Source organism: Oncorhynchus mykiss, chromosome 13 (assembly GCF_013265735.2).
Source record: "Oncorhynchus mykiss isolate Arlee chromosome 13, USDA_OmykA_1.1, whole genome shotgun sequence".
NCBI lineage: Eukaryota > Metazoa > Chordata > Actinopteri > Salmoniformes > Salmonidae > Oncorhynchus > Oncorhynchus mykiss.
In genome coordinates this window covers 41,777,549-41,791,319 of record NC_048577.1, presented here as the reverse complement: position 1 = coordinate 41,791,319, position 13,771 = coordinate 41,777,549, and the positions used below count along the sequence as shown (strand labels likewise).

Below are 13,771 nucleotides of genomic sequence, written 5' to 3'. Positions count from 1 at the left end.
ATTAATCACATACAAAGAGGATTGCAATCCAAGTCATCCTTGGTCTTGTAAAGTGGCTACGTGTTCTGAGTGGATAAACACTCGTTTTTCTCCTGTTCTTCCAGTTGTCTGACAAAGTGGACCGTGTGGTGGAGTGTCAGCTCCAGACTCACAACAGTAAGATGGTGACCTTTAAGTTTGACCTGGACGGAGACAACCCGGAGGACATTGCTGCTGTCATGGTGAGTGCAGTGTGTGTGTGTGTGTGTGTGTGTGTGTGTGTGTGTGTGTGTGTGTGTGTGTGTGTGTGTGTGTGTGTGTGTGTGTGTGTGTGTGTCTTTAACTCAACTATTTCTTATCCACTGAGCTACTGTAAGCTCATCCAGTGTTACAAAACATTGGGCTTTTTTCAAGCAGAACAATAACTTCCCAGAGAACACAGAAGAACACTATGCTTGCTCCTTGAGAATATAACATCTAATTATCCAATCAATGAAAAGTATTTACTGTGTAAGAAAGTGAAACTGACCATGGATTCCAGCAAGATCTCTCACAGTTTTGGAAGGAATATTGTTTGGCCTTGGCCCTGGGAACGCATGGTTAACGGTTTTGATTGAATATGACCCAGTCATGGGGGAACATTTCTCTAATCCTTAAAACATCATAGCAGTTGCTCACATCATGGAGTTGATGGGATTAAAACAAGCTGAAAATGACCGCAGAGAACCATTTTGAATTGGTGCACTGCAAAAAGTGACATCTAAACAAGCCGAAATGTCTTATATTGAGTGATAATTCATACCAAGCAAAATTATGTAACGCCATTGGCAGATTGCTTATTTTAACCTATAAAGGGCTTAATACAAGTAATTTATCTTATTTCAAGATATTTTCCAATATATTTTACCTTAATATTAAATAGTATAACATATCTTGAAACATTTATTGAAATAAGATAAATTACTTGTATTATACCATTTTTAGGTTCCATAGGCAAATTGATCTACCAATGACATTAGATAATTTAGCTTGGAACAAAAAAACGATATATCTTCTTTTATCATTTAATATATACGATATTTAGGCTTGCTTAGATACTGTTTTCTCTCTTGTCATCTGAATATGGTGTCCTGTATTTTATGTTGTTGTGTCCATCTCATCTCAACATACAGGTAACTGCCAAAATAATGGAAACACTTCAAATGAGGGATAAAAAATATACTAAAAGTAGGTGCTTCCACACAGGTGTGGGTCCTGAGTTAATTAAGCAATTAACATCCCATCATGCTTAGGGTCATGTTCAAAAATCCTGGACAGGCTATTATTTTGGTTACCATGACTATGCCCCATAGGATGACAATGCCCCCATCCACAGGGCACGAGTGGTCACCAAATAGTTTGATGAGCATGAAAACACTAAACCATATGCCATGGCTGTTTCAGTCACCAGATCTCAACCCAATTTAACACTTATGGGAGATTCTGGAGCGGTGCCCAAGAGTGTTTTCCACTACCATCAACAAAACACCAAATGATGAAATTTCTTATGGAAGAATGGTCTCGCATCCCTCCAATAGAGTTCCAAACACTTGTTGAATCTATGCCAAGGTGCATTGAAGCTGTTCTGGTTCATGGTGGCCCAACACCCTATTAAGACTATTGGACCAGGTCTCTCTTGAAAAAGAGATGTTATCTCAATGAGAAAACCCTGTATAAATAAAGATAAAAATAAAAAGACACTTTATGTTGATGTTCCACTTTACTTTGGCAGTTACCTGTACTTTGCATTGTACTTGCAAAACTAGTTTCAAAACTAGTGTGTATGAAAGCTATCGACTCACTGCTCCAATAGCCATCTGCCTAAGTGGTAGCCCTGACACATGGCTATAGACTCCTATAGCGGCTAGGAGTCTACAGCCATGTTTCAGGGCTAGCTAAGTGGGTGTCTGTTACGAAATCCTTACAACAACAAGCAAAGATGATTGTTTACTCACGTTCAAAATCTTCCTCTCTTTCTTCCCTAACTTTGTCCATCTGTGTCCGTGTTTGTCTCAATCGTCAAATCTAACTGTTCCTTCACTCATATCGGTTTTAATTGATTGAATGATTCATTTACTGATTGATTGACTGATTTAACTCCCTCAGGTCCACAATGAGTTCATCCTTCCCTCTGAGCAGGAGGGCTTCATCTACCGCATGCGTGACATCATCAAGCGTGCAGAGGCCCTGATGAAGAGGGGTGAGCCCCTGAGTCTGGGGGACGCTGCGCACCAGCTCTACCCCTACCTCAGCGAAGTGGGCACCCTGTCCGCCTCGCAGGTCAGTGCCATAGACATACATCATTGGTCAGTGCCACGATGCCAGGTTAACCACTGCTGCTGCCCATTGTTGGCATGGTCCACATGTGCATATAGCTGTACACAGACCAAACAAAACACAATACAGTGTGTTAAAAACCTGTACTATTACCATCAGTAGAACCTGCATATCAATCATTTGTGAAGCATCTATGTAGGGTTCATGAACACTTAAGCCTTAAAAGTCTTATTTTTATGTGGAACCAACAATAGTTACAAAACCAACCATCTATACTGAACAAAACTAAAAACGCAACATGCAACGATTTCTACGATTTCACCGAATTTGGGTTCATATAAGAAAATCAGTCAATAGAAATAAATTCATTAGGACCTAATCTATTGATTTCACATGACTGGGCAGGGGTGCAGCCATGGGTGGGCCTAGGAGGGCATAGGGCCACCCACTTGGGAGCCAGTCCCAGCCAATCAGAATTACTTTTTCCCAACAAAAGGGCTTTGTTACAGACAGAAATACTGCTCAGCATCTCCCTCCCCCTCCTCAGACAATCCCGCAGATGAAGAAGCCGTATGTCCTGGGCTAGCGTGGTCACTTGTGGTCTGTTGGATATACAGCCAAATTCTCTAAAACAACGTTGGAGGCGGCTTATGGTAGAGAAATGAACATTAAATTCTCTGGCAACAGCTCTGTTGGACATTCCTGCAGTCAGCATGCCAACTGCACACTCCCTCAAAACTTGAGACATCTGTGGCATTGTGTTGTGTGACCAAACTGTACATTTTAGAGTGTCCTTTTAATATCCTCAGCACAAGGTGCACCTGTGTAATTATCATGCTGTTTAATCAGCTTCTTGATAGGCCACACATGTCAGGAAGGAGAAATGCTCACTAATAAGGAAATGAACAAATTTATGCATAACATTTTAGAAAAATAAGCTTTTTGTGCATTTGGAACAATTCTGGGATATTTTATTTCAGCTCATGGAAAAGGGAATAACACTTTACATGTTGCATTTATATTGTTGTTCAGTGTATATATACAGTTGAAGTCGGAAGTTTACAGACACTTAGGTTGGAGTCAATAAAACTCGTTATTCAACCACTCCACAAATTTCTTGTAACAAACTATAGTTTTGGCGAGTCGATTAGGACATCTACTTTGTGCATGACACAAGTTATTGTCCAACAATTGTTTACAGACAGATTATTTCACTTATAATTCACTGTATCATCATTCCAGTGGGTCAGAAGTTTACATACACAAAGTTGACTGTGCCTTTAAACAGCTTGGAAAATTCCAGAAAATTATGTCATGGCTTTAGAAGCTTCTGATAGGCTATTTGACATAATTTGAGTCAATAGGAGGTGTACCTGTGGATGTATTTCAAGGCCAACCTTCAAACTCGGTGCCTCTTTGCTTGACAAAAAATCAGCCAAGACCTCAGAAACAAAATTGTGGACCTCCACAAATCTGGTTCATCCTTGGGAGCAATTTCCAAACACCTGAAGGTACCATAATCATCTGCACAAACAATAGTACTCAAGTATAAACACCATGGGACTACGCAGCCGTCATACCGCTCAGCAAGGAGACGTGTTCTGTCTCCTAGAGATGAACGTACTTTGGTGCGAAAGGTGCAAATCAATCCCAGAACAACAGCAAAGGACCTTGTGAAGATGCTGGAGGAAACAGGTACAAAAGTATGTAAATCCACAGTAAAACGAGTCCTATATCGACATAACCTGAAAGGCCGCTCAGCAAGGAAGAAGCCACTGCTCCAAAACCGCCATAAAAAAGCCAGACTACGGTTTGCAACTGCACATGGGGACAAAGATCGTACCTTTTGGAGAAATGTCTTCTGGTCTGATGAAACAAAAATAGAACTGTTTGGCTTTAATGACAATCGTTATGTTTGGAGGAAAAAGGGGGAGGCTTGCAAGCCGAAGAACACCATCCCAACCAAGAAGCACGGGGGTGGCAGCATCATGTTGTGGGGGTGCTTGCTGCAGGAGGGACTGGTGTACTTCACAATATAGATAGCAACATGAGGAAGGAAAATGATGTGGATATATTGAAGCAACATCTCATGACATCAGTCAGGAAGTGAAAGCTTGGTTGCAAATGGGTCTTCCAAATGGACAATGACCCCAAGCATACTTCCAAAGTTGTGGCAAAATGGCTTAAGGACAACAAAGTCCAGGTATTGGAGTGGCCATCACAAAGCCCTGACCTCAATCCTATAGAGAATTTATGGGCAGAACTGACAAAGCGTGTGCGAGCCTGGAGGCCTACAAACCTGACTCAGTTACACCAGCTCAGTCAGGAGGAATGGGCCAAAATCCACCCAACTTATTGTGTGAAGCTTGTGTAAGGCTACCTGAAACGTTTGACACAAGTTAAACAATTTAAAGGCAATGCTACCAAATACTAATAGAGTGTATGTAAACTTCTGACCCACTGGGAATGTGATGAAAGAAATAAAAGCTGAAATAAATCATTCTCTACTATTATTCTGACATTTCATGGCATTTCATTGCCATGCACTTGTTGGTCCCACTTACAATGAACAACAACTTCAAGGCCCTGGGTTATTTGCCCCTCATCTTTATAACAACTTAACAACAAAAACAAGTGCATGGCAATCCTCTGCAGCAAGACAGCATATGACATGGAGTGATTTCAACAGTTGATTGGTTGACTTGCTTTGTGATTGTATTTCAGCCAAACTTACATGCGCATGGACTGGAACGGACACATTCCTCTTCATCTTTGCCCGGTAAGGAAGATTCCCTGTGTGCAATATATGTATAGATGTATGTTTCTATAGTGCCTATAGAAAGTCTGCACCCCCTTGAACTTCTTTCACATTTTGTTGTGTTACAAAGTGGGATTGAAATAGATTTAATTTTATTTTTTTGTCATTGATCTACACAAAATACTCCATGTCAAAGCAAAAATAAAATTCTGCAAATGTTTTCAAATTAGTAAAAGTTTAATAACTAAAATATATTTGTTGCATAAGTATTTACCCCCTTAGTTTAGACTAGCCATTCCTCTGTTCCCTGTACGTACAACATCTGTAAGGACCCTCAGTCAAGTATTGAATTTCAACTACAAAAACCAGGGAGCTTTTCGAATGCCTCATAAAGAAGGGCAGTGATTGGTAGATGGGCAACAATAACAAATCAGACATTGATGATTTTAAAACAGCTACAGTTCAATGGCTGTGATGGGAGAAAACTGAAGATGGATCAACAACATTGTAGTGACTCTACAATAATGACCTAAATGACAGCGTGTAAAGAAGAATACAAATATACAGAATACAAATATTCCAAAACATGCAGATGTATGCAACGAGGCACTAAAGTAATACTGCAAAAAAAAAAAAAACACAGCAAAGGACTACAAGTTTTGGCCTAAATGCAAAGCCTTATGTTTGGGGCAAATCCAACACATCACTGAGTAACTGCCTCCTTATTTTCAAGTATGGTGGTGGCTGCATCATGGTATGGGTATGCTTGACATCGGCAAAGATGGATGAAAAATGAAGTGGCCAAGTTACAGTTTTGACTTAAATCTGCTTGAAAATCTATACAAAGACTTGAACATTGCTGTCTAGCCATGATCCCCAACACCCTTGACAGAGCTTGAAGAATTTTGAAATAATAATTGGCAAATATTTCACAATCCATGTGTGTGTAACCGATGTGAAATGGCTAGCTAGTTAGTGGGGTGCGCGCTAATAGCGTTTCAATCGGTGACATCACTCGCTCTGAGACCTTGAAGTAGTTGTTCCCCCCCCCGCGGCTTTTGTGGAGCGATGGGTAACGATGCTTCGTGGGTGTCAGTTGTTGATGTGTGCAGAGTGTCCCTGGTTCGAGCCCAGGTAGGGGCAAGGAGAGGGACAGAAGCTATACTGTTTACATGTGCAAAGCAATTATGAGACTTCCCCATGAAGACTCACAGTTGTAATCACTGCCTGTAATCACTGTAATCACTAAGGGTTTATTTGTCTCTCTGGGCCAGACTTTGCTGAAGGCAGCGTTGCTCAGCTCCGAGGCTCGTCTCCTGTGGCACCTGTTGGAGACTTCTACATCGACCCAAAGGCAGTCCCTTCTGTTCGCCCCCTCCGCTCTCAGTCCTTCCAGACCACGTCAAGTACGTACCACACTCCAACCCCAGAAAAACTGTCTGGCTGCTCACCATCAACCACAGAAACAAAAACCTTTCATTTATAGCTGGAATCCTTAATAAGTGAAACTGCCACGTCTGTTTGGGATGTTACAATAACAAAAAAGTAACTGTTTTTTCCTCCTCGGACATCAGACTTTGAGTCTTAGACTTTCAATGCTTATTACAGTAGTAGTCTGAGTAGCGGTGTTGATATACTTTGATATTGCCAATCGGGCAGTGAGATAGGCAGAAGAAGAAGGAAAGAAGATTTCCATTAGAAACAATAGGCCTTCTGGCAATTGGAGACAGAACATGTGATACTCTATATGGGCATATATGGGCATAAGGTTATTCGAACAACTGGTATCCCCACTCAGACACACCCACTCACCTCTAGTGTTCAGGTTTGCTGTAGAGCAGAGTGCTATCAGCACTGTGTGTCACCTCCTCCTCTCAGTTACCCTCTCTTATTCTCTGTCTCCCCCCCCCCCCCCCCTCCAGTTGCTCTCTCAGAATGTTTACTGGCCGATACAGTGGGGATTTTCCCACTGTCTCAAATCTACTGAGTTGCCATTCAGTCTGTTTTAACAGGTGCGAGGTTTATATGCAGCTGCAATGTGAAAGAGGAGTTTAGTGAGTTACATAATCCATTCATCATTGACACGTTTTAGCTTTTGTTTATTTTTGTGGTCTGTAATTACTTTTGACACTCTGGGCGGTGTCAAATTTCCTTTTGACTGACATGCCTTGATTTCATGGGAACCTGTGCTTAACTGAGCTGAAGTCGTGCTGTGAAATGATATCTCTATCCATTGGTAAGATTGAAAAAGGAAGGAAGTATCTACATTTGTGAGAAGAAAAGTGAATGTAACCAATACTGTGTCACTGTATCTGTATCTGAGTGAAAGTAGGTCTTTCCTCAGGTGGTCCAGTTATGATTTATGTTGTAAATAACTGATTGGTTACTTTATATGTGGTGCTAGGCAGAAGGGAATGATGTCTACATAACATAAACTCTTTAGAACAGGTCTTTATTCTGTTTGTGGATGGAACCCATTCAACCAGTCATAAGTCAGATTGTTTCCCTACTTATGAGTCTAACCCCAATATTCCTTATGCGTCTTCCAGGTTCTTCCCAGACCTTCCACCCGCCTGCTTCCCATTACCCCCAGTATTCCCACCCTGAGGCCGTGCCCCCCGTGATGCCCCTCAATCAGCTGCTTCCCCTGCCCCAGCAGTACCCCAAGCCCCCCTATGTCCCCAACACCCACTTCCCCTTCCCTTTCACCCAGACCTCCTCAAAGCCCGCCAGCGCCACCCTCACCCCCGAGACCCTCCACCGGGTCCTAAGCAACTCCAACCTCTCCTCCTCTTCCCCATCCCCTTCCTCCTCCCCTGCCAGGCCGGCCACCCCAAGGCAGCAGCAGGGGGGTGAAACATTACCTCTGAAGGGTGAGGTAGTGGGCAGTACCCCCCAGCCCACCCCTCCAGCCCAACAGCAGCAGAACCCAGGCATGTGGCCCCCCAACAGCCACAACCAGCCCCTCTTTTCCCTGGCCAACGTGTTGTCCCTGGCCATGAGCGTGGCCCAGTCCTTCATGCCCCCCACCTCCATGCCCAGCGGTCTGAACCCAGCCCAGTCTGGCTCCTACCACCCCTCCATGTTTGGCCCTCCCCAGCTGATGCCAGGGGAGGGCCCCTATCCACCCCAGGGCCAGATAACAGCAGGCCAGTATCTGGACATGTGCCAGCAGTATGCAGACACCCAGGCTCTGCACCAACAGGGCCTGTTGAAAGCCAACGTAGCCCCAGGGTTACCCCAGCCTGGCGGGCTAGTGGATGGGACTGCTTTCAGGCAAGCTGGCTCCAGCCTCTCTCCTCCAGGATCCAGGGTGAGTCCCCAGATGTATTGCCAGCTGGGGCCCAGGGTGGGGTTCCAGGAGCAGACAGACAGCTCAGCCTCCACCTCTATCACCAGCTCCCCCTCCTCCTCAGCTCCAGCCAGCCCACAGAGCACAGTAAGTCACTTAATAAATATGTGCTTATATACATGTAGATGAAGTGTATACTCTGGGATATGAATTTGCTTCAACCTGTGTTGCCTTACCTTTAAAACCTCAAACCTGTTCCTCTACAGTGTTGTCTAGATTACACGTGCCTGTAACATGTTCTGGCACAGTGTATTATAAAAGTACTGAGCTGGTAAAGCTTAAAGAATGTTGTTATTTTACCCTGCAGGTGTCTTCACCCAAGCTAAGAACCTCTTCACCCCTGGTGGTGTCAGAGTCGGGAGCAAACGCTGCCAAAAACAGACTGTCACCTATCTCTGAGGGTAAGCTCTCTCTCTCGAGCTAATAATAGTCAATCACGTCAATTCATTTTTAATTAATCTACATTTTTAAAACACTGTCTGTTTCCAAGGCAGCCGATATGTCAGGAAAAAACACATTGTATTTTTGCACCTGCTGTGTCCATGGCAACTTAATATACGATACTGTGGATCATTAATTTATCAATTCACTTTTTACTGTGTACTTGTATGACCCCAAGGTACTCTCTCAAGCAACATGACTTAAATCATTGTACAGTTAAGTCTGCCCCCCAAGTGCCCAACCTGTAGTATGAACTTTGAGAAATACTTTGTTGTGTAGATGAGTAGGCTGGCTTGATGTCAATGACTCTTTCCAAACACCATTATAATGGGTGTCAATTACGTAACGTGACATAACTCTCGCTCTCCCCTTGCTCTCTTCTCTCTCTCTCTCTCTCTCTCGCTCTCCCTCCAACAGAGAAAAAGCCTACAGTTACCGTGGGCCGATTCCAAGTCACACCCAGCAGAGAGATCCCTGCAGCCTCCGCTAGCCCCGCCCAGGATCCTCCCCAAACCCACCCACAACACCAAACCCCGCCCACAGTCACCGTTAGCACCAGCCCTTCCTCCCGGGACAGTGAATCTGATACCAGCACCGAGGAGCAGGGGGGCGAATCAGAAAGCAGCGTTAGCACCTTAACCGTGTCCCCTCCCCAGCGATCCCCCAGTGGGCCCCTGTGTAACCTAGACATCGCCCAGTCCTTGCCTGGAGGCCCTAAGCAGACAGAGCAGGAGGACCAGCAGGAGAGTGAGGAGGAGCCAGACAAGGAGCCAGACAAGGAGCCAGACAAGGAGAAGGAGGAGGATGAGGAGGAGGAGCTGAGGAGAAGGGGGGGTCGGAGGCTGAGCCTGAGCCTGTGGGAGGGTACAGCGGGGAGCCTCCAGTTCAGTGGGAGCAACCTGAACCAGCCCTGGATGAGCTACACGCGCAGCGCCTCGTATGTCAGCAGTGACGAGACAGAGAGCGAGAACGAGGATATGTGCGAGGAGCTACAGGAACTCAGGGACAGGTGAGTGGAGGAGAGGAGGCGCACCATTTCTGTTTTTGAAGTTAAGTCTCTGAGGTTGTGAACAAACACACATTCAAAGTAGAAAACGTTATTCCACCAATCAAGGTCACCGGTTCCTCCCCAGTCCTCCAAAACAAAACAAACGAGTTATGGCCACACTGTTGATAGGAAATAGAAGTGTGTCTTTATCACTCTAGTTGAATTAAAAATACTTCTAAGAACTGTTGACATCAACATGTGTAATAAGGTCATACGCATCGTCATTCAGTGGAGGCTGGTGGAGGAGGATGGGCTCATTGTAATGGTTGAAATGGAATCAATGGAACGGAGTCAAACATGCAGTTTCCATATGTTTGATACCTTTCCATTTATTCCATTCCAGTTATTACGATGAGCCTGTCCTCCTATAGCTCCTCCCACCAGTCTCCACTGTCATCATTAGAGCATGACATAAGGTTTTGAACATTCTTAGAACTTGGTTTGACAACTCCAAATGGTCATTAAACCAAAATGATCTTCCAAATTCACGACCTGACTGTGAAAACACAAACACCAATTCAAGCTAACTTAATAAAACTCTTCTTGCCCCTGACCTTGACCATCTTCTCCAGAAACTCTTTCCCTGTCCCATTCACTCTCTCTTGTATTCCCTCCTCCTCTTTCTTCTTCTCCCCTCCCCCTCTCTGTCCTTCCTCCCTTCCTCTCTCTCAGGCACCTGTCAGAGGTGCAGGCCCTCCAGCTCACTCAGAAGAGGGAGATTGAGGCGCTGTATGAGCGGATGGGAAAGGTGCCTCCCCCTGGCATCGTGTCCCCTGCTGCCATGCTCAACAACCGCCAGAGGCGCCTCTCCAAGAGCGGCAACTACCCCGGCTTGCGTAGGAACAGCCTGCAGAGACTGGATATACTGCCCCCTGCAGGTCAGTTTGTCTTGTAGTAGTTATGTTGCTGTCTGGTTGGGAGTTTGTTATGACTTAGCTATTCCCTCCATGTCTTACAAACACAGGGATCATGCGTAAAAACTCAGTCAGTGGCAGCAGCAGTGGCTCTCAGGAGAGGTCCAGTAAAGGGGTGACCTTTGCCCCCGACTACAACCGGATGGTGAGCAAGCACCCTGTCTGACCCATGATCCCTGAACCCTGACCTTGTTAGTCTGAACAATAACATAGAACATTTTGACAGGTGTAATCGTTCTAAAAACCTGTGCAGTGATGAAAATAATATGTTAGCGTAGTCACCTTGGTTTTTCTTTGTTAACCTGCTTGGTTACTTGGTGAACACACTACGCCCTCTGACCTCTAACCTCTCTCCTACTAGTGAGATGTGTCTCCCTGTGTGATCCGGAGAACTGGGGGTTGGGGCTGGTAATACTGTGGCCAGCCGCCTCCCCTCCCAACCACCAACCAGGAAGAGAGGGAGCCCAATGATGACCAATACGTTGCCCAGCCCAGTGCTGAACAGATAGCTCCCAGCCTGAGCCTTGGGATGGGGAAACCGAATGAACAGAAGACATGGGCCTTTTCTGAATTGGATTTGCCCAACTCCTGCGTCCTCTTTCCTCTGTCCTCTCTCGTCTCCTTTTGAAAAAGGTCATTGATGAGAGGTAGCAAGGAGAGTGAACGAGGACGAAAATGGGCTTGTAAGAAATTAAACTTTTTCTCCACTCAGGCAAATTACGTTTACAGGGGTGGATCCCAAAATAAATTTGTAGAGTGATAAAAACAAATGAAGTTAGTTGTTCAACACATTTTATAGACTATAAGTAGCATATTGTTTGTAAACATGTGCATGCTTTTCTCCATCAACAAAACAAAAGCTGATTCAAAGGGGGTGTGGCAGATTTATAAGTTCTTCCGTGAAGGACTCAGGTAGGAGACACATGACTATCATCTATGAAAGATGGCTAACAAGGAGGAATAACACTCTTCTGTTCGCCTTGACCACTTATGAGTTTCTGAGTCACGGAGGAGAGAGGACGAAGGAGAGGTTGGAGGACGGACTTTTTCCCAAATGAGAAAAGGCCATGGTCATCCACATCACTAAACACTCCTCCTAACGACGATGGATAAGGATCCCATTGTCAGAGCACCAAAGCATCCTATCTGCCATCTGGTCCATGTGCAATACCATGAGTTAGTATTGTGACACCAATCCAAGGATGTCACCCTCCCCATCTTAAGGATGCTAAGCTTATATAGCTGTGTGTAGCGTCAGGTCAAATGGAAAGTGAGCATAAGAAGGCTAATTGTGTGTTTCTGCGTGTGCTCTTATGCGGTTGCTGCCTGTGCTATCCCTGGAAAACACACGTCCCAGAAGCCCTGCTCTCTCCTGCACCTCATCATCCAACTGCTGCAAGCAGGAACTCCTCTTAATACAATGTGACCCTATTCAATCCGAAGTGCTGAAGATCTGCTTAATGTTGAAATTGACAACTAAAGGCAATGTTCCTGCGGTCGTGGAGACTGCATTCACGGTAAACGCTGCATATGTCTGCTCAATCTGAAAAAAAACGTAACATTTTTATGTGGGTCATCTGCGATACTTCGGCGATATGGATCAAATCCAGCCCTGGCTAGACAGTGTTTTACTGTCCAGATGTTATGAATCAAGAGATAAAATAGCTTTAGCAGGATGAGATGTAATCATTGCCTTCAAAACAGTGCCTTTGTAGGGTTTGTTATATTGTTTCAAGTTGGTATTTGAAGGGTTTGCAATATTGCGTAAGGAATGGGATGAACAAATATGCATCTAATGTATTGACCGGCAAGTCAGGTCAGCAGTTTTCCATTTTGCAGCTCCGCTTACTTGGCGTGCCGGGTGAACTAAATCAAGTACACCTAAATAAGAGTCAATCCAAGCTGCCTGCAAGTATCAGCAAAACATCAGAGCTGTATTTGGTGTAAACAAATGTTCATGAAGCAACACAAATCACACATGGTGCATGAAAAACTAAATGTCACTTTACTGAACTTACACTGAACAAAAATATAAACGCAACATGTAAAGTGTTGGTTTCATGAGCTGAAGTAAAAAATCCCAGAAATGCTCCATATGTACAAAAAGCTTGTTTCTCTAAAATGACATTTGTTTACATCCCGGTTAGTGAGCATTTCTCCTTTGCCAAGATAATCCATCCACCTGACAGGTGTGGCATATCAAGAAGCTGATTAAACAGCATGGTCATTACACAGGTGCACCTTGTGCTGGGAACAATGAAAGGTAATTCTAAAATGTGCAGTTATGTCACACAACACAATGCCACAGATGTCTCAAGTTTTGAGGGCACGTGCAATTAGCATGCTGACTGCAAGAATGTCCACCAGACCTGTTGCCAGAGAATTGATCGTTAATTTCTCTGCCATAAACCGACTCCAACTTCGTTTCAGAGAATTTGGCAGTACATCCAACCGGCCTCACAACCACCTTCCACGTGTATGGCGTTGTGGGATGAGTGGTTTGCTGATTACAACGTTGTGAACAGAGTGTCCCATGGTAGAGGTTGGGTTATGGTATGGGCAGGCAACGAACACAATTGCATTTTATCGATGGCAATTTGAATGCACAGAAATACCGTGACGAGATCGTGAGGCCCATTTTTTGTTAAGGTATATGTGACCAACAGATGCACATCTGTATTCCCTGTCATATGAAATCCATAGATTAGGGTCTAATGAATTTATTTTTAATTGCTGATTTCCTTATATGAACTGTAAACCAGTAAAATCTTTGAAATTGTTGTATGTTGCGTTTATATTTTTGTTCAGTATACAAACACTCCAGGTCTTATAATATACTACATGTTGTTCATTTGTTACTCACTCTCTATGGCCTAGTAGTAAAGATACTGGGTGTCACTTATCAGCCTTGATTTTTTTTTAAGCATAGAGTGGACGCTTATGCTTTAAAAATGTATTTTATC

General features: G+C 44.2%; 1 protein-coding gene across 3 annotated transcripts in view; it reads left to right on the top strand.

Moving 5' to 3' along the window:
* The window catches only part of LOC110486396 (serine/threonine-protein kinase WNK4), a 79,278-nt gene extending 66,307 nt beyond the window's left edge, over window positions 1-12,971 (top strand). For 2 of the 3 annotated variants that reach the window (XM_036941126.1, XM_036941125.1), the window contains exons 11-19: window positions 105-221; window positions 2,125-2,298; window positions 5,020-5,074; window positions 6,328-6,459; window positions 7,603-8,492; window positions 8,713-8,806; window positions 9,264-9,855; window positions 10,567-10,772; window positions 11,170-12,971. In XM_036941126.1, the coding sequence (XP_036797021.1) occupies window positions 105-221; window positions 2,125-2,298; window positions 5,020-5,074; window positions 6,328-6,459; window positions 7,603-8,492; window positions 8,713-8,806; window positions 9,264-9,855; window positions 10,567-10,772; window positions 11,170-11,279 (2,370 nt within the window). In that variant the 3' untranslated portion in view covers window positions 11,280-12,971. Of the gene's footprint in view, window positions 1-104; window positions 222-2,124; window positions 2,299-5,019; window positions 5,075-6,327; window positions 6,460-7,602; window positions 8,493-8,712; window positions 8,807-9,263; window positions 9,856-10,566; window positions 10,773-10,858; window positions 10,954-11,169 lie in introns of all 3 variants that reach the window. The other variant, XM_021557957.2, reaches the window with a different exon arrangement.
* Window positions 12,972-13,771: the final 800 nt, after the last annotated feature.